Source organism: Eurosta solidaginis, chromosome 2 (genome assembly GCF_040869045.1).
Source record: "Eurosta solidaginis isolate ZX-2024a chromosome 2, ASM4086904v1, whole genome shotgun sequence".
Classification (NCBI taxonomy): domain Eukaryota; kingdom Metazoa; phylum Arthropoda; class Insecta; order Diptera; family Tephritidae; genus Eurosta; species Eurosta solidaginis.
Genome location: NC_090320.1, coordinates 123079055 through 123100641, shown reverse-complemented (window position 1 = coordinate 123100641; position 21587 = coordinate 123079055). Strand labels below are relative to the sequence as shown.

General features: G+C 38.1%; 1 protein-coding gene across 6 annotated transcripts in view; it reads left to right on the top strand.

Annotated features, from left to right (window-relative positions):
• The window catches only part of TM9SF2 (transmembrane 9 superfamily protein member 2), a 483300-nt gene that overhangs the window by 393425 nt on the left and 68288 nt on the right, over positions 1–21587 (top strand). Inside the window, exon 5 of one of the 6 annotated variants that reach the window (XM_067766152.1) lies at positions 2345–3006. The exons of the other annotated variants lie outside the window; for them this stretch is intronic. Within the exon in view, the coding sequence (XP_067622253.1) occupies positions 2345–2557 (213 nt within the window). The 3' untranslated portion in view covers positions 2558–3006. Of the gene's footprint in view, positions 1–2344; positions 3007–21587 lie in introns of those variants that run through there. 6 annotated transcript variants of the gene reach the window in all.

Sequence of the window (21587 nt, the reverse complement as noted above, 5' to 3'; positions counted from 1 at the left end):
TCCCAAATTTATTCTCAGGAAGCAAAAAAAAAAACAATTATTACTCACGTATGTATGAACGCATTTATGTAAAAAGAAATAAGACGGTGGCGTATAGCAAAAAGAAATAATGAAACAATTTGAATCATCACTCATCAATAATCTGCAATGCAGTAATCCCACGTAGCGTTGAAGGCCTTCTCGCTTGTGGTCGCAGCATGATGACGATGACTGTTTTTGTAGCTATAAATTCGCTTGTTCTTGCTTTTCGATTTAAATACATTTATGGACTCATTCTAATAGAAATATTGATTCAATTCGATGTAGAAAAAAAATCTTAGACCAAAAAAAAATCTAGAATGTCATTATTAGTGATTGCACTATAGTTGGGAGTTAAAAATCAGAGAGACAATGGGAGGAGCTTTGTGCACATAATGTTGCAAAACAAAATAAACAAAGGAATTTATGAATGGGGACTGCCTTATAATATCTCTCTGACAAATTTAAAGAACAATCAAAAAGTAAATTGGTAATATGTTGAGTTAAGTTAGGGTTGCTACCATATGGGTTGGACCCACATGGTTACAACAAAAAAACTTAAACGATATTAGGCAGGTATAACTAAATTAGGTATCTATACTAACAAAAGTATGCTTCTTTAATTTATTTTTTCTTATTTAGGTATGTATGATCTTGATATAATATGTATGTATGTTTTACTTAAATATATATATACAGATATATATGTATATATATACAAATAAGTCTTTTATGCAAAATAAATGGTATACAAAATTTGAAAAGTTTTTATAAAGAATATCCAAAATAATGTACTAAATATATTAGATGCGCTAATTATATGTAGATCATATAAATGCACATATTACTTACAAACATATGCGATTCATTACTAAACCAGTAGATTATTTAGAAAAAAAATTATCATAATTTAGTAAAAAAAATTCAGAAAAAAAATATTTAATTATTTAATTTTTGAACAGGGTTTGTTTTTTTCTTTTTTTTCTGGAACTATAGGTTTTAATATATATGTTCTTTTACTATATTTATGTATATAGGAAACTGATTTTTAAACGCAAAGAAAACGAAGTATGAGACAAATTTGATAATGGAAGAAAAAAATCCAAAAATCTTAGAGTCTTTCAGATATACTCAGCTACATACAAGTACGCTGGTATATTTTATACCTCTCCGCGACAGAAAGGTGTTAATTATTTTCTTCCTATAGAGATTATGTTTAAGTGGTGGTTGTAATTTTGAGGTTTATTTAAAATGTATAATATATTTATCTGTTTCAAAAATTTGTTAGCGTGGATTGTCGGAGTTTTTTTGCTGTTCACTTATGTAGTACCGCTTAAGGAGTCTTGATGGTTGTGAAATAATATAGTTTTGGCTGAAGACTTGGCCTTTTCCTTACTTTGGATAACCGAAACGCAAGGATGTTGTAGATATTTCACAATTAGAAGGATTTTTTTTGTTCGCACTTCACAATATCTATTGGAAACAATTTAATTAAAACAGAGTCCCCACTAGTAATCTCACTGAACTTTGAAAATTATTATTGACAAAACTTACCACTCAGTGAATAATTCCTAAGGAAAGGTGGCTGCTTGTACGAGTATAGTGCAGGATGGTTTCTTTGTTTCTCTTCAATTAAACTATGCCGAACCGCTATGAAAGTAGTTAACTCTACACTCACAAATTTAATTTTATAATACTAATTCGATCGACATTAAATAAGACTTACTGGATGTGATGTTCTCTGCATGCTGGTTCCGAAGGAAAACACAGATGGTTTTCCTGCGATTCTCGCCCCCTCTCTCCCATTTCACAGGATCCAAACGACTTAATAGCCCTAACTCCTGGACATTTTCTTCGAGGAGCCCCCTTAACCTCCTTACCAGAACCGAATGTCGAAAACGTATCCCCTACTACGAAATGGCAAAGATTAAAGGTTCCGCATCGCCAGTTCAGCTCACGGTGGAAGAGCGAGTACCTACAAACCTTGCATAAGAGATATAAATGGAAACGACCTCAGCCCAATATCAAAGAAGGTGATCTCGTGGTTATCAAAGATGATCTTCTCCCTCCGAACGACTGGCGACTTGGTCGCATCATAACCCTTCACCCTGGCTCAGATGACAACATTCGCGTTGTCGACGTTCGAACCCAAAACGGCATCTACACGCGCCCAATTGCAAAACTCTGTGTATTACCCTCACAGCAATAGGTTCTCCAGCCCCATCCACTAAATAACTCCGCACTCAGATATCCTCTGGGAGTCCCACAATATCCCTCCTTCCAACTCCGCCCTAAGCTAATGAAAATATCTAACTTCTCATTGCAGAACCCACCACCAAACGTTCAACAAATGTCGTTTGTGCTGCCAGAAGCATTCTCTCAGGTATTGCCTGCATTTTTGGTCATGACACCAGAAGAATGTTACGAGTCCGTGCGAGCTCATAAATACCGCATTAATTGCTTAGCCACCTCGCATGTCACAGGGGCATGTGATTCTCCTAACAGTTCCCGCCGGTGCGGCCTGACCCATCATACGTGAATACATCGTAATATGAAACGAGATGAGCACAAAAAACATACAACTTGGCGAGTTATCATGAAACCTAAGAAGGACCAGATAAAACCGAAAGCCACACAGAAACGGCTACAAAAATTGGTAACCAAGGCGGTCTCAACTTTAGAAGAAATCCAGGTGTTGCTGCTCCCATTAGCTGCGCAGGCCGGGCGCCATGTTGAGGACATGGATCCAAATCTAATTGATTTATCATAAGCTATTAATATACATACACATACATATATTTGCCTTTATACTTACCCTTATTACCTATATGGAAAACTTAAAAAAAAACCTAGTTACTCGTGAATTCTTAGAGTATACTGTGCTACCAATATATATTTACCTTAAGTCTGCCTGCCCTTGAGTTATTCAAAAATAAATAAGTAAAATAAATGTAAGGCGCGATAACCTCCGAAGAGATCTAAGGTCGAACTTCTCTTCCAATTTGCGTCGTGCTCCTCTTGATTTTCCCTACAAATTGGCCGGACGGGGCCTACATGTTTTATGCCGACTCCGAACGGCATCTGCAAGGCAGATGAGTTTTCACTGAGAGCTTTTCATGGCAGAAATACACTCGGAGCGCTTGCCAGGCACTGACGAGGGGCGACCCCGCTTAGAAAAATTTTCTTCTAATTGAAAAACCTTATTCCTAAAATTTTGATGTTGCTTTGCCCGGGGTTTGAACCCAGGGCATACGGTGTGGTAGGCGGAGCACGCTACCATCACACCACGGTGACCGCCAAATTCAAAAATACTTACCTCAAAATTATCATCTCAAAATTATCACCTGAAAATACTTACCTTAAAATACAATTATAAAATAAAAAATGAAGACCATCACCCTGTAAATATGAATTGAGATTTGCTATACAATTGTAATACATATGTATTTTGTACGAGAGCTAAGTTACCGCTTTGCCACTGGAATGTACTTAAAATTATTATATACTTTTGCGAACTAAATAAAAAAAATAAATGTAAGGCGCGATAACCTCCGAAGAGATCTAAGGCCGAGCTTCTCTTCCAATTTGCGTCGTGCTCCTCTTGATTTTTCCCTACAAATTGGCCGGACGGGACCTACATGTTTTATGCCGACTCCGAACGGCATCTGCAAGGCAGATGAGTTTTCACTGAGAGCTTTTCATGGCAGAAATACAATCGGAGCGCTTGCCAGACACTGCCGAGGGGCGACCCCGCTTAGAAAAATTTTCTTCTAATTGAAAAATCTTATTTCTAAAATTTTGATGTTGGTTTGCCCGGGAGTTGAACCCAGGGCATACGGTGTGATAGGCGGAGCACGCTACCATCACACCACGGTGGCCGCAGACACGAACTAAGCTTGAGAAAAAGGTGCTCATCAAATTCGATATAGTCGTTCTTATACAGTCGTTGCGTACGGATACTAAAATAATTAATAAAGTTAAAGTTTGTGAAAGTAGTGAAAAGGCAGTGTTTCTTTAATCAAAAAATAAGAAGGGAAGTCGGGAAAGCCCTAATATTTCGACCATTCCGTAACATATAGAAAAATTGAATAAAAAAAAAACAATAATTATCATTTAAAAAAAGTTATTGTTCTGGCCTTGAGCTCGAATCGAACTTTGAATCCTTTATCAATAAGCCGATAAAAAAAAAAATTTGTAAAACAAGATCACATGGGAATGTCAAACACAGTAATTGACAATAAACAAATCCAGCATTATCAGTGATTTGCCAACAGATGGCGCAACGCTGATTAAATATAGTTGGTTAAGAGGAATAGAAGTAGGAATTTATCAGTCAAACAAACCACCGCTGTATAGCTAAATGGTTAGCGTAGCGTGTCTAAAGGGTACTGATGATGAAGTCTTACCACCCTTCGAAATGGATCTATTTGCGTAAATATGCAAGGTTGTCTGGAAATTTTTCTACTTACTATTCCAAAAACAAAATACAATTTTACAATTATAGAAAAATATGTTTGTATGTTTAACGGTATATTAAATTTTACTTTAGATTTTTTTGTTTTTGGTTTTTTAAGAATTAATGAGCTTGACACCGGTTGTTGTTGTTGTTGTTGTAGCGATGAGGTTACTCCCCGAAGGCATTGGGGAGTGTTATCGATGTGATGGTCCTTTGCCGGATAGGCGAGGTTGACAATTGGGTTTGGAGAAGCTATATATTGCGCTGGCAACCTGAAAGGGTTGCGATACACAGCCCCTTGAATCTGGTATTTTATTCGCCTCATACCTACCGCGGGTATATTTGAACCCCCTAACCCACTGCGGGGTTGCTTGACACCGGTAAATAATAATTGTTGTTTAATAATCTGTTATTTAATTATTATTTTTGGTTTTATTGGGAAAAACTGAAAAGATGGGAACATTTACTGGCATATTGCGATGGTACCATTTCGAAAACCGCCACGTCATCATCGTCAGGCAATTTCTTAATGTTTATTTATTTCTACAGGTTTAAGCAAGGATCGAACCGCGGTCAAACTGCTGAAAGCACAATCGCCTAACCATTGGGCTATTGTGTTGTATTTGCTTTCTTGACTAACTTCAGTTTTATCCCATTTTCACGCTCTCGCACAATTTGAGACGTTCTGCCTTTACATTAATTTGTACTAGGCGTGTTTTTTTGCTATTGGTATTGTACCACTACTCTTCACTGCAGAAGATTGTTTGTGTACTATATTTAAACTCGTGCTATGTATGTTTCGTGCTCGTGTATGTTTAACGCTGTGTTCATTTTACTTAATATTTTTTTTGTTGTTGTTTTAAGAAATTGTGAGCTTAACACCTGTAAGTAATAATTGTTATTTAATGATTATTTTTGGTTTTATTGGGAAAAACTGAAAAGAAAGAAACATTTACTGGCATATTGCGATGGTAGCATTTCGAAAACCGTCACGTCATCATCGTTAGGCAATTTCGTAATGTTTATTTATTTCTACAGGTTTCACCGGGGATCGAACCGCGGTCAAACTGCTGAAAACACAATCGCCTAACCATTGAGCTATTGTGTTGTATTTGCTTTCTTGGCTAATTTCAGTTTTATCCCATTTTCACGCTCTAGCACAATTTGAGACGTTCTGTCTTTACATTAATTTGTACTAAATTAATTTGTAAAACAATTGTTAATAAACCAAGAGCACATGGGAATGTCAAACACAGTAATTGACAATAAACAAATCCAGCATTATCAGTGATTTCCAACAGATGGCGCGACGCTGATTAAATATAGTTGGTAAAGAGGAGCGGGTTAGGGGGTTAGAATATACCCGTGGTAGGTATCCCTGTCGTAAGAGGCGACTAAAATACCAGATTCAAGGGGTTGTGTGGCGTAACTCTTTCAGGTTGCCAGCGCAATATATAGCTTCTCCAAACCCAATTGGCAACTTCACCTATCCGTAGCGAATCCTGTTTCATTAACAGCTGAGACTCTGACGACCCCGAACTCCTCCTCCGCAAGGCTTCGGGGAGTGTCCTTATCGCTACAACAACAACAACAACAGGAATAGAAGTAGCAATTTATCAGTGAAACAAACCACCGCTGTATAGCTAAATGGTTAGCGCAGCGTGCCTAGATCGTACTGATGATGAAGGCTTAGCACCCTTCGAAATGGATCTTTCTGCGCAGCTAGGGCAGGTTGTCTGTAAATTTTCTACTTACTATTCCAAAAACAAATTACAATGTTTCAATTATAGAAAAATTTAAAAAAAAAAACAATAATTATTATTACAAAAAAATATTGTTCTGACCTTGAGCTCGAATCGAACCTTGAATCCTTTGTCAATAGTTCGATAAAACAAAAACAATTATTAATAAACCAAGAGCACATGGGAATGTCAAACAAAGTAATTGACAATAAACAAATCCAGCATTATCAGTGATTTGCAACAGCCCAGCAAAAAACATGATTACCTCAGAAGTGAAAATGAAATGAGGTAAAACATGGGCAATCGCTTACCGTTTCCCTTCTATAATGCATTACTTTAACATGGGCATGACATTGGAGATATGGCCTTACTACGTTGATCACCGTAAAAGAAATAGAGAACAAATTACCTCTACGATAAAAAGTAACGACTGTCATTGGAGGTCATTTGAGGTATGGCCTTACTACGTTGATCACCGTAAAAGGAATAGAGAACAAATTACCTCTACGATAAAAAGTAACGACTGAGGAAAGCCTTACCGAGAAGCGGATAAAGAATGCATTCCTTTATTAAATTCATAGAAGCGAAGCACGAATGCCTTATTGAGAAGTGGACAAAGAATACCCTGCTCTGTTGATTCCTTTGAAGCGAGTCAAGAAAGCTTTACGCAGAAGCGGACAAAGAATGCCATGTTCTCTTGATCCCAAAGAAGCGAGGCAAGAATGTGTTACGCAGAAGCGGAACTATTCAATTTGGACAATAAAAACAGGGTGTTTTAAAATGTTGTCATTCTATCTTTTTTAATTTCATGTTTCAATGGTTATTAGCATTTAAAATCAAATATAAAACTTTAAGTTGTGTATGTACTTAGTATATATATAAAATATAAAGTAAAAATTAAAATTAAAATTGTAATTAATTCAGTCTTTTATATGCATATTCAAAACTTTTGAAAATAAACTTATTTTTGATAAACATTAATTATCTGCCACTTCAATTAGTACATTGTATTATGTATTTATATCAAAAAATAAAATAAAAAAAACGTAAATTTTAATTATAATGAATTCAGTCTTGTTTCTAAATATGTATATCAAAAAGAAGTAAACTTATTTTTGCTAAATATATATTAATTATCTTATTAATTCTGCTGTGTCATCATTTTGAGAGCGCCGCTGGTCTTTGCATTCTTTTTCGCATATTCCTAGTTTTTGAGCAGCTTCTGTAATTAAAGTATTAGAAATATATATGTAGGATGGCCTGATGCAAACATAGCCTTAGGAAACCAATAACCACAACCCTGTGTGGTAAAACGGAACGGACTGACAAAGGACAGGACAAAAGACTAAAGAGTGACGAAGGTGAATATGAAAGTTTAAGTAATTGCGTGACGGTTGAACTGAACGGACGGCTTTGTATATGTATCGAGCGTGCTTAAAACATTGTAATCTTTGTAAAACCGAACTATAATTAATAAATCGAACTTTGTGCAAATAATAAAAGATGCGTACATTCATTGGTGTCTGATCGGCAATCCTACAAGTGGTGTCAGAAAAGGGATACAAAAATCCGACACGCCCACAATCAAGCAAAAGTGCGAACTTTTATATAAAACATTTTTCCAATTTTCGAAAACATATAAACGTGTGCATATATTCGCAAAAAAAAATTCAGTCGCTAAACTGTGCAACTTTGCGAAAGTATTAAAATACATATTGCCGTTCAATAAAACCGTTCAGTTCAAAGCACCGCCAGCAAGCTGTACCACGCCATCCTAAATCCCGTTGCCCGTTACTTGGATAGCAGCCCAAAACGCAGTTTGCGTTCGCAGCTAAATGCAATCGTCGCAGAGAGCAGCGCGACAAACAATCACCCGCAAAGTCAATCCGACTGCATAATTCAGTTGACGAAACTGCAGTACAAGCGAAACTTTGTAGGAACAGCAACAAAGAGGCAGCAAGCCTATTTGGCAGAATAGTACCACAATACTCCAAACTGCACCATCAGTTGAAAATAAGCGGTTTTATTTCGATCGGCGCACAAACGCGCAGTGGGGACGAAGCGAGGGAAAAAATAAATTTTGGTTGGCGCTACGAGTGCGCAGCAACGACGAAGGCGAGAATTTTTTGAGTGGAATAGAGTATAAGCAGACTTAAAGTTGGCGCAGCGAGCGCGCATCGACAACGGACGAAAGCATAAAACAAAAATACATTTTGAGTTGGCGCTACGAGTGCGCAGCAGCGACGAATGCGAGCATAAGTTGAGGGCGAGACTGACGAAGTTCCACGAAAGCATCAGCAGATACGAAGAAGAAAAGCAGCACAGGCATTCAAGCAGAGCGAGCAAGAAGAGTGGTAAATGTTTGTTGGTTACCAAGGTATGAGCTTAAAATATGTTAGCAAATAATATGACCGTTTAGTTTATGTGTATGTATGTACATTTATAAGTCTTCAAACTTAAACCTATGTATGAAAATTGGACACAGAGAGTACAAAGAAAATCAATGTGAACAACACAAAAGTGTAATTCAGTGTAAGAAAGAGAATACCTAGAGTGTAGAGAAAATCTAATTAGAACGAAGTAAACCCAATGTAAGGTGAAATAAGAAACCAGAGCAATTTTATAAGAATATTGAAGCAAGTTTGACCGTAAATGAACTAAAAGAAAAGCTAGTGTCTCTAAAGTTGTCAACAACTGGACGGAAGGCGACACTGCAGGATAGGTTATGTGAATATTATGGCCTAACTGTTGGCGAAGAAGATGGTTCCTCCGATGCAAGCGATGCAAGTCAAAATTATGCATCGCTTCCCCTGGGTGCTTCGCGCCCGTCATTTACACTTCGTGACATTGAAGGGTCGTTGAAAACTTTTAGCGGTTCAGGTCCCCCATCTATTGAGGAGTGGCTTGATGACTATGAAGATAATGCTACTGCCGTGCAATGGGACGATTTACAAAAATATATCTACGGCAAACAATTAATGAAAGGGGCAGCGAAGATTTTTGTTCGCAGTCAGCGGGGTATAGTGAATTGGGACTCTCTTAAGCAGTCACTTAAGAAAGAATTTGGCATTTTCACTGCGGCTATTGACGTGCATAAATTACTTCGAAATCGGTACAAGCGCGCTAACGAAGGGTATCGCGAATATTTATATTGTTTAATGGAAATAGGCAAGCCAGTGGATCTTGATGACAAAAGCCTGATCGAGTACTTCGTCGAAGGTATTCCAGATTCTAGATCAAATAAAACCTGCTTGTATCAGGCCAAAAATATAGATGAGTTAAAGCAACAAATTACCATTTACGAGAAAATTCGTTCCGGTCGTCAAACCAGTTCGAATTCGGTTCAAAATTATCGTGGTACAAATGATAAATCCCCGGCTGTGAAGCAAAGTGAATCGCGTCGATGTTTTCAGTGTGGAGCTAGCGGCCACTTAGCTCGCAGTTGCCAACAAAAGTTAAAATGCTTCGAATGCGGCCAATCAGGACACCGAGCTGCTGATTGCCCAAAAAAAGATACTAAATTGAAACAGGAAAAGGGGCGGGTGAATACTTTGGAGGCAAGAAAATGTGTAAAAACCACTGCATGTGCTATTTTTAAAAACTTGACTTGCAATAATTATTCATTTTCGGCATTGCTGGATACAGGCTGCGATTTATGCCTGATTCGCTATGATGTCCTTATGATGTTAGGAGAAATCGAACTGTCGGCCGAAAAGTGTGAGCTCAAAGGTATCGGTGATAGTACACTACGCACGTTAGGAAGCTTTGAAATAAAGTTAGAAGTTGACGAAATTCAGTTAGGTGTCGTTTTTCATGTCGTTAGGGAGCGTGATATTCTGTATGAAGCCATCATTGGTAACAGTGTTCTGAAACAAGTCGATTTAATTGTAACGGAGGACAATGTCGTTTTTAGGAAAAAAGAGACGTCAAAAGTGACCGAGGCCGTTACGCCTCCCAACAGCAATGAGGAAACTGAGTTTCTAAAAGAGTTTAGGAATCTGTGTCTGGCTTTTGAGCCAACAGCTGAAAATAGCGTCGACGTTGAGTTATCCCATCTTGACAGGGTGGAGGCTTCAGAAGTTCGGAATTTAATTCAGAACTATAACCCAAAAAAGAAGCAAAAATCCCCAGTTGATATGAAAATCTCTTTGATAGATGATACTCCGATATATCAAGCGCCAAGGCGCATGTCGTATGCTAACAGGTGCGTAGTAGACCAACAGGTAGCCGAATGGTTAAGGGACGGAATTATTCAACCTAGCTCGTCAGAATATGCTTCCCCAATAGTACTCGTGGGAAAGAAAGATGGAAGCAAGCGACTGTGCTGCGATTATAGGCGCCTAAATGAAAAAATTATGAAAGACCACTTCCCCATGCCTCTAATAGATGACGTGCTAGAGAAGCTACAGAGTGCACGTGCGTTTACTACTCTAGACCTAATGAACGGGTTTTTCCATGTGCCTCTCGAGGTGACGTCAAGGAAATTTACTTCGTTCATTACCCACCAAGGACAGTACGAGTTCCTTTATGTCCCATTCGGCATATGTAATTCTCCCGCGGTATTCTCAAGATACATATTCTCAGTGTTTAGAGATTTAATACAAGATGGCACAGTAGTAACGTATATGGATGACCTCATCATTCCCTCTAAGGATAAAGATGAAGGAATCCGTAAGTTGAAAAAAGTTTTAGAGCGAGCAATGGACTACAACATGCGTATCAATTGGAGTAAATGCCAGTTTCTCATGGAGAAGGTTGACTTTCTAGGCTATATCGTTGAGGGTGGAACAATTAGACCATCAAAAATTAAAACAATCGCGGTCGAGTGTTTCCCAACGCCTGCTGATCGGAAGAGCTTGCAAAGGTTTTTAGGGCTGACTTCCTATTTCCGCCGTTTCATTGAGGGTTATGCTGTGGTCGCTAAACCACTGTCCGATTTGTTGCGACAGGGTGAAAAGTTTGTTTTTGGTGAGGCTCAGGAAGCAGCGTTTAGGCAGTTAAAGGCTGCATTAGTAAGCGCGCCCGTGTTGCGTTTGTACAACCCAAAAGCGTTGACAGAGGTGCATACAGATGCGTCCATGCATGGATACGGTGGAGTGCTCCTGCAAAGAGATAGCGAGGACAGACAACTTCACCCAATACAATACATGAGTAGGAAAACCACTCCAGTGGAAGAGCGTTACCACTCATACGAACTTGAAGTTCTCGCAATCGTCTCAGCGTTGAAGAAGTGGCGCGTGTACTTACTGGGCATCCCGTTCAAGATAATAACGGATTGCAACGCATTCACTATGACGATGCGGAAGAAGGATGTGCCTGTAAGAGTATCACGTTGGGCTCTTTTTCTACAAGATTTTAATTACGAAATAGAGCACAGGGCAGGTAGCAAAATGAGGCACGTTGATGCCTTAAGTAGGATGTCGTGTTTATTGTTGGAGGATTCGCTAAAGTTCAGACTGCAGCAGGCACAAAGGGAAGATGATTGGGTGCGAGCAGTACTAAAAGTACTCGAAACGGAGAGTTATGATGACTTTTATATCAAGCATGGAGTTCTACACAAAGATCCCACCAAGGAACTTTTAGTAGTACCCGCTTAAATGGAGGAAGAGGTCATACGCATAGGGCATAATCAGGGACACTTTTCAGCTAAGAGAACACAAGATGCTGTCGAAAAGTCCTTTTATATTCCTAAATTAGCTTCAAAGGTAGGGAAGGTGGTAAAGAGTTGTGTGCAGTGCATCATCACCGAAGCAAAGGGCGGTAAGAAGGAGGGGTTCTTGGAGCCTATATTCAAGGAAGACCGACCATTGTGCACTTACCACGTAGACCATGTTGGGGCCAATGGAAAAGACTAATAAACGGTATGCCTACATCCTCGTCATAGTTGACGCATTTTCTAAATTTGTATGGCTCTATCCAACTCGTAGTACTGGAGTAGACGAAGTAATTGATAAGTTGAAAAAAACAATCTCCTATTTTCGGGAATCCGAAACGCATAGTAACAGATAGGGGCGCGGCTTTCATGGCTAACGCATTTAAGATGTACTGCGAAAGCGAATCCATTCAACATCTGATCGCTACGGGAGTGCCAAGAGGTAACGGCCAAGTAGAGCGAATCAACCGAATGATTACCCCAATGCTAGCTAAACTATGTCTTGAAACACCAGCAAATTGGTACAAGTACATAGAGAAAGTGCAGCAGACACTCAATAGCACACCCCCTAGAAGTACTAACATAACGCCGTTTAAGTTGTTAACTGGAGTAGAAATGCGAACAAAAGCCATGCCCGAATTGAATGAATATCTTGAAAAAGAAGCGATGGAAGAACTGTACAGGTCAAGAGAAGATCATCGGAGAGAAGCGCAACAAAATATTAGGAAAATCCAGCAAGAAAATCGAAAAACTTTTGACAGTAAGCGAGCGGAAGCAACGAAATACAAGTTAAACGAATTAGTAGCCATCAAGCGAACCCAATTCGGAAGCGCCCTACGACTTCGACCAAGATTTTTTGGACCGTACAAAATCGTTAAAATTCTACCTCACGATCGTTACGAGGTGGAAAAGATAGGCGAAGGAGAAGGACCCAAGCGTACTAGCACGGTCGCAGAGTTCATGAAAAAGTGGGAACCATCGTCTGAGGCCAAACGATAACTCAGGATGGCCGAATGTAGGATGGCCTGATGCAAACATAGCCTTAGGAAACCAATAACTACAACCCTGTGTGGTAAAACGGAACGGACTGACAAAGGACAGGACAAAAGACTAAAGAGTGACGAAGGTGAATATGAAAGTTTAAGTAATTGCGTGACGGTTGAACTGAACGGACGGCTTTGTATATGTATCGAGCGTGCTTAAAACATTGTAATCTTTGTAAAACCGAACTATAATTAATAAATCGAACTTTGTGCAAATAATAAAAGATGCGTACAATCATTGGTGTCTGATCGGCAATCCTACATATATTATATGTATATCGTGCAAGAAATGTACGTGTGTTTATGCACATATATATTAATCAAGGGCTGCGACTAATTCAGAACCACCTAGGACTGAACTAGTCCAGAATGCGTTCAAAAGGTTTGCAAAGGGGGCAATTGCCATTTGGTAGGACATCACAACGTTAAAAGTGTCAGTTGAAGCACTGCGAAATACCGACCAATATACTTACCAAAAATAACATTCATTAGGTTCGCGTAACGAAGTAGCGGCTTTTTGTTTTGCTTTCCATTCATATTGTGTTCCAATATTACTTCTTTTCCCAAAATTGACAGCAAGTTACATTTTAATCCACCATTCTTTATTAAATGTTGCACCGTTCCAACCTGTCATAAAACATGTATAATTTTGTATGGTATATAAATTAATATAAAAATATAGTTTTGTTCAGATGATCTATGTTGTTGTACACGGTGAAAAGTTTGAGCATAAATTTTAAACCATTCATCAGTTTAAGCAGGTTTTCAAACTTTTTCACGAAACCTGGCAAAACCTAAATTGAAACTTAATTTGGTTTGGTCATATATGTAGTATAAAAATGTTTCAGATTTAGGTTCAAACTTTTAACCGCGTATGTCTAGTAATATAGCAAGTAAAGATAAAGACACTTACCATGTGATTTTGATTTTCTACACAAATTAATGACTCCAGGATGTCCAGTTCATCCTGTGTTTTTAAAGGAAATCTTGAAGAGAATTTAGGCACAGGGTAGATGATATCACTCCAAGTTTGTATTAGGATGGTTTGTTCTGCTAAAATACTTTTGATACTTTCCAAATTTGCGTGGTAAGTGTCTGCAAAAGAATTTTAATGAGTTAAACGTGAACTTAAATGAGTTTTGTTACATAAGTAATATATTTTTGTTAAAGGATATAAATCAAAATTTATACAGAACCAGAATATGGCTCTATCTTGTCATAACATGGTAATGCTATGAATTTACCTTTCTTTTCTTTAATTTCCGATTTTAAAGTTTCTGTCGCAGTACTTTTTTGTAATAATAACTGTTGAGATTGCAGCTGAAATATCCGATTTAAAAAAGAAGGCGGCTTACTCGTTTAGTGTTATAACTTTTAATATGTATCAATAGAAAATGTACAAAAAAGAGTGAATAACAAAAGAGAGAGGAAAAGTATAATAGAATATTGACACTTGAACAGAGATGCCATACTGACATGCATATTGTATTAGAGAAGTAGCGAAATATTCTCAACACGCCCTCTCAATAAGCAGGTCAACTTAAGTGGAAAAGCCAAGTCCATCCAAGCATCTCTCGTGACTAGCTTTTGGGAGTGATTTCGTCATAACATCTGCAATCATGTTTTGCGTTGATATGTGTTGTAGCTTCAAATGGCCAGCGGCGACTGTTTCACGAATGAAGTGATGCTTAATGTCGATGTGCTTCGTGCGAGCATGAAAAACAGGGTCACCAGCCAAACATTGAGCTCCTTTATTATCAACAAAAATTGTTATGTCGATAAACTCTCGAAGACCAAGCTCAGTTAACAAACTTCGTAAATATATTGCTTCTTTCGTTGCTTCTGCCAAGCTAATGTACTCTGCTTCCGTCGATGATAGTGCGACCGTGCGCTGCTTTTGCGACTTCCAGGTAATCGCAGCGCCGCTAATCAAAAATACGTAGCCGGTATATGAACGACGGTCTATGGTGCAACCTCCCCAATCAGCATCCGCGTAGCCAATCAGTGGGTCATTCGTCTTACGAAACACTAATCCCCTATGTGCCGAGCCAGCAAGATATCTCAGAACTCTCTTCGCAGCCAACCAATGGCACATAGATGGGTTAGTTACATACTGTGCTAAACGCGATACAGTATTAGCTATGTCAGGTCTCGTTGCCACTGACAAATACATCAAACTCCCAATTAATTCTCTATAATTATTTACTTCGGACAGATTTTTAGAATCTGGAAACTTAACACTCACTTCGGATGGCGTCATTACAGGATTGCAATCTTCCATACCATATTGCTTCAACAAATTCATTACATAACCTGTTTGTCGCAAAGCTATATAATCTGCAGATTGACTTATTTCAAGTCCCAAACAATATTTCGCTTGACCCAAATCTTTGATCTCAAATTCTTGCAAGAGCTGCTTCTTTACGTATTCAATGCATTTCAAACTTTTTGCTGAAATTAATAAATCGTCGACATACACCAATAACAAGCAAAACTCATCACAGATTATACCAGAAAACAAACAGGGTTCATTTTTCAATGGCTTCAATCCCATTTCAGATAGCTTTGTTCGAAGTTTAATATACCATTGGCGACCAGATTGCTTTAGGCCATATAAAGCCTTATTAAGCTTACACGCGTTACCACGATTATGTAAATTTGTGAGCATATTTCCAGCAAATATACTATTGGGACAATTATCGCTCCGTTTTGACAGAATACGCTTCAGCATCTCAGGTAACATGTCTGGAACCTTCATGAATACGTCTTCATCTAAAGGGCCGTTGAGAAAGCTGTAACGACATCTATGTATGTACATTTATAAGTCTTCAAACTAAAACCTATGTATGAAAATTGGACACAGAGAGTACAAAGAAAATCAATGTGAACAACACAAAAGTGTAATTCAGTGTAAGAAAGAGAATACCTAGAGTGTAGAGAAAATCTATTTTCGGGAATCCGAAACGCATAGTAACAGATAGGGGCGCGGCTTTCATGGCTAACGCATTTAAGATGTACTGCGAAAGCGAATCCATTCAACATCTGATCGCTACGGGAGTGCCAAGAGGTAACGGCCAAGTAGAGCGAATCAACCGAATGATTACCCCAATGCTAGCTAAACTATGTCTTGAAACACCAGCAAATTGGTACAAGTACATAGAGAAAGTGCAGCAGACACTCAATAGCACACCCCCTAGAAGTACAAACATAACGCCGTTTAAGTTGTTAACTGGAGTAGAAATGCGAACAAAAGCCATGCCCGAATTGAATGAATATCTTGAAAAAGAAGCGATGGAAGAACTGTACAGGTCAAGAGAAGATCATCGGAGAGAAGCGCAACAAAATATTAGGAAAATCCAGCAAGAAAATCGAAAAACTTTTGACAGTAAGCGAGCAGAAGCAACGAAATACAAGTTAAACGAATTAGTAGCCATCAAGCGAACCCAATTCGGAAGCGCCCTACGACTTCGACCAAGATTTTTTGGACCGTACAAAATCGTTAAAATTCTACCTCACGATCGTTACGAGGTGGAAAAGATAGGCGAAGGAGAAGGACCCAAGCGTACTAGCACGGTCGCAGAGTTCATGAAAAAGTGGGAACCATCGTCTGAGGCCAAACGATAACTCAGGATGGCCGAATGTAGGATGGCCTGATGCAAACATAGCCTTAGGAAACCAATAACTACAACCCTGTGTGGTAAAACGGAACGGACTGACAAAGGACAGGACAAAAGACTAAAGAGTGACGAAGGTGAATATGAAAGTTTAAGTAATTGCGTGACGGTTGAACTGAACGGACGGCTTTGTATATGTATCGAGCGTGCTTAAAACATTGTAATCTTTGTAAAACCGAACTATAATTAATAAATCGAACTTTGTGCAAATAATAAAAGATGCGTACAATCATTGGTGTCTGATCGGCAATCCTACATATATTATATGTATATCGTGCAAGAAATGTACGTGTGTTTATGCACATATATATTAATCAAGGGCTGCGACTAATTCAGAACCACCTAGGACTGAACTAGTCCAGAATGCGTTCAAAAGGTTTGCAAAGGGGGCAATTGCCATTTGGTAGGACATCACAACGTTAAAAGTGTCAGTTGAAGCACTGCGAAATACCGACCAATATACTTACCAAAAATAACATTCATTAGGTTCGCGTAACGAAGTAGCGGCTTTTTGTTTTGCTTTCCATTCATATTGTGTTCCAATATTACTTCTTTTCCCAAAATTGACAGCAAGTTACATTTTAATCCACCATTCTTTATTAAATGTTGCACCGTTCCAACCTGTCATAAAACATGTATAATTTTGTATGGTATATAAATTAATATAAAAATATAGTTTTGTTCAGATGATCTATGTTGTTGTACACGGTGAAAAGTTTGAGCATAAATTTTAAACCATTCATCAGTTTAAGCAGGTTTTCAAACTTTTTCACGAAACCTGGCAAAACCTAAATTGAAACTTAATTTGGTTTGGTCATATATGTAGTATAAAAATGTTTCAGATTTAGGTTCAAACTTTTAACCGCGTATGTCTAGTAATATAGCAAGTAAAGATAAAGACACTTACCATGTGATTTTGATTTTCTACACAAATTAATGACTCCAGGATGTCCAGTTCATCCTGTGTTTTTAAAGGAAATCTTGAAGAGAATTTAGGCACAGGGTAGATGATATCACTCCAAGTTTGTATTAGGATGGTTTGTTCTGCTAAAATACTTTTGATACTTTCCAAATTTGCGTGGTAAGTGTCTGCAAAAGAATTTTAATGAGTTAAACGTGAACTTAAATGAGTTTTGTTACATAAGTAATATATTTTTGTTAAAGGATATAAATCAAAATTTATACAGAACCAGAATATGGCTCTATCTTGTCATAACATGGTAATGCTATGAATTTACCTTTCTTTTCTTTAATTTCCGATTTTAAAGTTTCTGTCGCAGTACTTTTTTGTAATAATAACTGTTGAGATTGCAGCTGAAATATCCGATTTAAAAAAGAAGGCGGCTTACTCGTTTAGTGTTATAACTTTTAATATGTATCAATAGAAAATGTACAAAAAAGAGTGAATAACAAAAGAGAGAGGAAAAGTATAATAGAATATTGACACTTGAACAGAGATGCCATACTGACATGCATATTGTATTAGAGAAGTAGCGAAATATTCTCAACACGCCCTCTCAATAAGCAGGTCAACTTAAGTGGAAAAGCCAAGTCCATCCAAGCATCTCTCGTGACTAGCTTTTGGGAGTGATTTCGTCATAACATCTGCAATCATGTTTTGCGTTGATATGTGTTGTAGCTTCAAATGGCCAGCGGCGACTGTTTCACGAATGAAGTGATGCTTAATGTCGATGTGCTTCGTGCGAGCATGAAAAACAGGGTCACCAGCCAAACATTGAGCTCCTTTATTATCAACAAAAATTGTTATGTCGATAAACTCTCGAAGACCAAGCTCAGTTAACAAACTTCGTAAATATATTGCTTCTTTCGTTGCTTCTGCCAAGCTAATGTACTCTGCTTCCGTCGATGATAGTGCGACCGTGCGCTGCTTTTGCGACTTCCAGGTAATCGCAGCGCCGCTAATCAAAAATACGTAGCCGGTATATGAACGACGGTCTATGGTGCAACCTCCCCAATCAGCATCCGCGTAGCCAATCAGTGGGTCATTCGTCTTACGAAACACTAATCCCCTATGTGCCGAGCCAGCAAGATATCTCAGAACTCTCTTCGCAGCCAACCAATGGCACATAGATGGGTTAGTTACATACTGTGCTAAACGTGATACAGTATTAGCTATGTCAGGTCTCGTTGCCACTGACAAATACATCAAACTCCCAATTAATTCTCTATAATTATTTACTTCGGACAGATTTTTAGAATCTGGAAACTTAACACTCACTTCGGATGGCGTCATTACAGGATTGCAATCTTCCATACCATATTGCTTCAACAAATTCATTACATAACCTGTTTGTCGCAAAGCTATATAATCTGCAGATTGACTTATTTCAAGTCCCAAACAATATTTCGCTTGACCCAAATCTTTGATCTCAAATTCTTGCAAGAGCTGCTTCTTTACGTATTCAATGCATTTCAAACTTTTTGCTGAAATTAATAAATCGTCGACATACACCAATAACAAGCAAAACTCATCACAGATTATACCAGAAAACAAACAGGGTTCATTTTTCAATGGCTTCAATCCCATTTCAGATAGCTTTGTTCGAAGTTTAATATACCATTGGCGACCAGATTGCTTTAGGCCATATAAAGCCTTATTAAGCTTACACGCGTTACCACGATTATGTAAATTTGTGAGCATATTTCCAGCAAATATACTATTGGGACAATTATCGCTCCGTTTTGACAGAATACGCTTCAGCATCTCAGGTAACATGTCTGGAACCTTCATGAATACGTCTTCATCTAAAGGGCCGTTGAGATAAGCTGTAACGACATCTATGTATGTACATTTATAAGTCTTCAAACTAAAACCTATGTATGAAAATTGGACACAGAGAGTACAAAGAAAATCAATGTGAACAACACAAAAGTGTAATTCAGTGTAAGAAAGAGAATACCTAGAGTGTAGAGAAAATCTATTTTCGGGAATCCGAAACGCATAGTAACAGATAGGGGCGCGGCTTTCATGGCTAACGCATTTAAGATGTACTGCGAAAGCGAATCCATTCAACATCTGATCGCTACGGGAGTGCCAAGAGGTAACGGCCAAGTAGAGCGAATCAACCGAATGATTACCCCAATGCTAGCTAAACTATGTCTTGAAACACCAGCAAATTGGTACAAGTACATAGAGAAAGTGCAGCAGACACTCAATAGCACACCCCCTAGAAGTACAAACATAACGCCGTTTAAGTTGTTAACTGGAGTAGAAATGCGAACAAAAGCCATGCCCGAATTGAATGAATATCTTGAAAAAGAAGCGATGGAAGAACTGTACAGGTCAAGAGAAGATCATCGGAGAGAAGCGCAACAAAATATTAGGAAAATCCAGCAAGAAAATCGAAAAACTTTTGACAGTAAGCGAGCAGAAGCAACGAAATACAAGTTAAACGAATTAGTAGCCATCAAGCGAACCCAATTCGGAAGCGCCCTACGACTTCGACCAAGATTTTTTGGACCGTACAAAATCGTTAAAATTCTACCTCACGATCGTTACGAGGTGGAAAAGATAGGCGAAGGAGAAGGACCCAAGCGTACTAGCACAGTCGCAGAGTTCATGAAAAAGTGGGAACCATCGTCTGAGGCCAAACGATAACTCAGGATGGCCGAATGTAGGATGGCCTGATGCAAACATAGCCTTAGGAAACCAATAACTACAACCCTGTGTGGTAAAACGGAACGGACTGACAAAGGACAGGACAAAAGACTAAAGAGTGACGAAGGTGAATATGAAAGTTTAAGTAATTGCGTGACGGTTGAACTGAACGGACGGCTTTGTATATGTATCGAGCGTGCTTAAAACATTGTAATCTTTGTAAAACCGAACTATAATTAATAAATCGAACTTTGTGCAAATAATAAAAGATGCGTACAATCATTGGTGTCTGATCGGCAATCCTACATATATTATATGTATATCGTGCAAGAAATGTACGTGTGTTTATGCACATATATATTAATCAAGGGCTGCGACTAATTCAGAACCACCTAGGACTGAACTAGTCCAGAATGCGTTCAAAAGGTTTGCAAAGGGGGCAATTGCCATTTGGTAGGACATCACAACGTTAAAAGTGTCAGTTGAAGCACTGCGAAATACCGACCAATATACTTACCAAAAATAACATTCATTAGGTTCGCGTAACGAAGTAGCGGCTTTTTGTTTTGCTTTCCATTCATATTGTGTTCCAATATTACTTCTTTTCCCAAAATTGACAGCAAGTTACATTTTAATCCACCATTCTTTATTAAATGTTGCACCGTTCCAACCTGTCATAAAACATGTATAATTTGGTATGGTATATAAATTAATATAAAAATATAGTTTTGTTCAGATGATCTATGTTGTTGTACACGGTGAAAAGTTTGAGCATAAATTTTAAACCATTCATCAGTTTAACCAGGTTTTCAAACTTTTTCACGAAACCTGGCAAAACCTAAATTGAAACTTAATTTGGTTTGGTCATATATGTAGTATAAAAATGTTTCAGATTTAGGTTCAAACTTTTAACCGCGTATGTCTAGTAATATAGCAAGTAAAGATAAAGACACTTACCATGTGATTTTGATTTTCTACACAAATTAATGACTCCAGGATGTCCAGTTCATCCTGTGTTTTTAAAGGAAATCTTGAAGAGAATTTAGGCACAGGGTAGATGATATCACTCCAAGTTTGTATTAGGATGGTTTGTTCTGCTAAAATACTTTTGATACTTTCCAAATTTGCGTGGTAAGTGTCTGCAAAAGAATTTTAATGAGTTAAACGTGAACTTAAATGAGTTTTGTTACATAAGTAATATATTTTTGTTAAAGGATATAAATCAAAATTTATACAGAACCAGAATATGGCTCTATCTTGTCATAACATGGTAATGCTATGAATTTACCTTTCTTTTCTTTAATTTCCGATTTTAAAGTTTCTGTCGCAGTACTTTTTTGTAATAATAACTGTTGAGATTGCAGCTGAAATATCCGATTTAA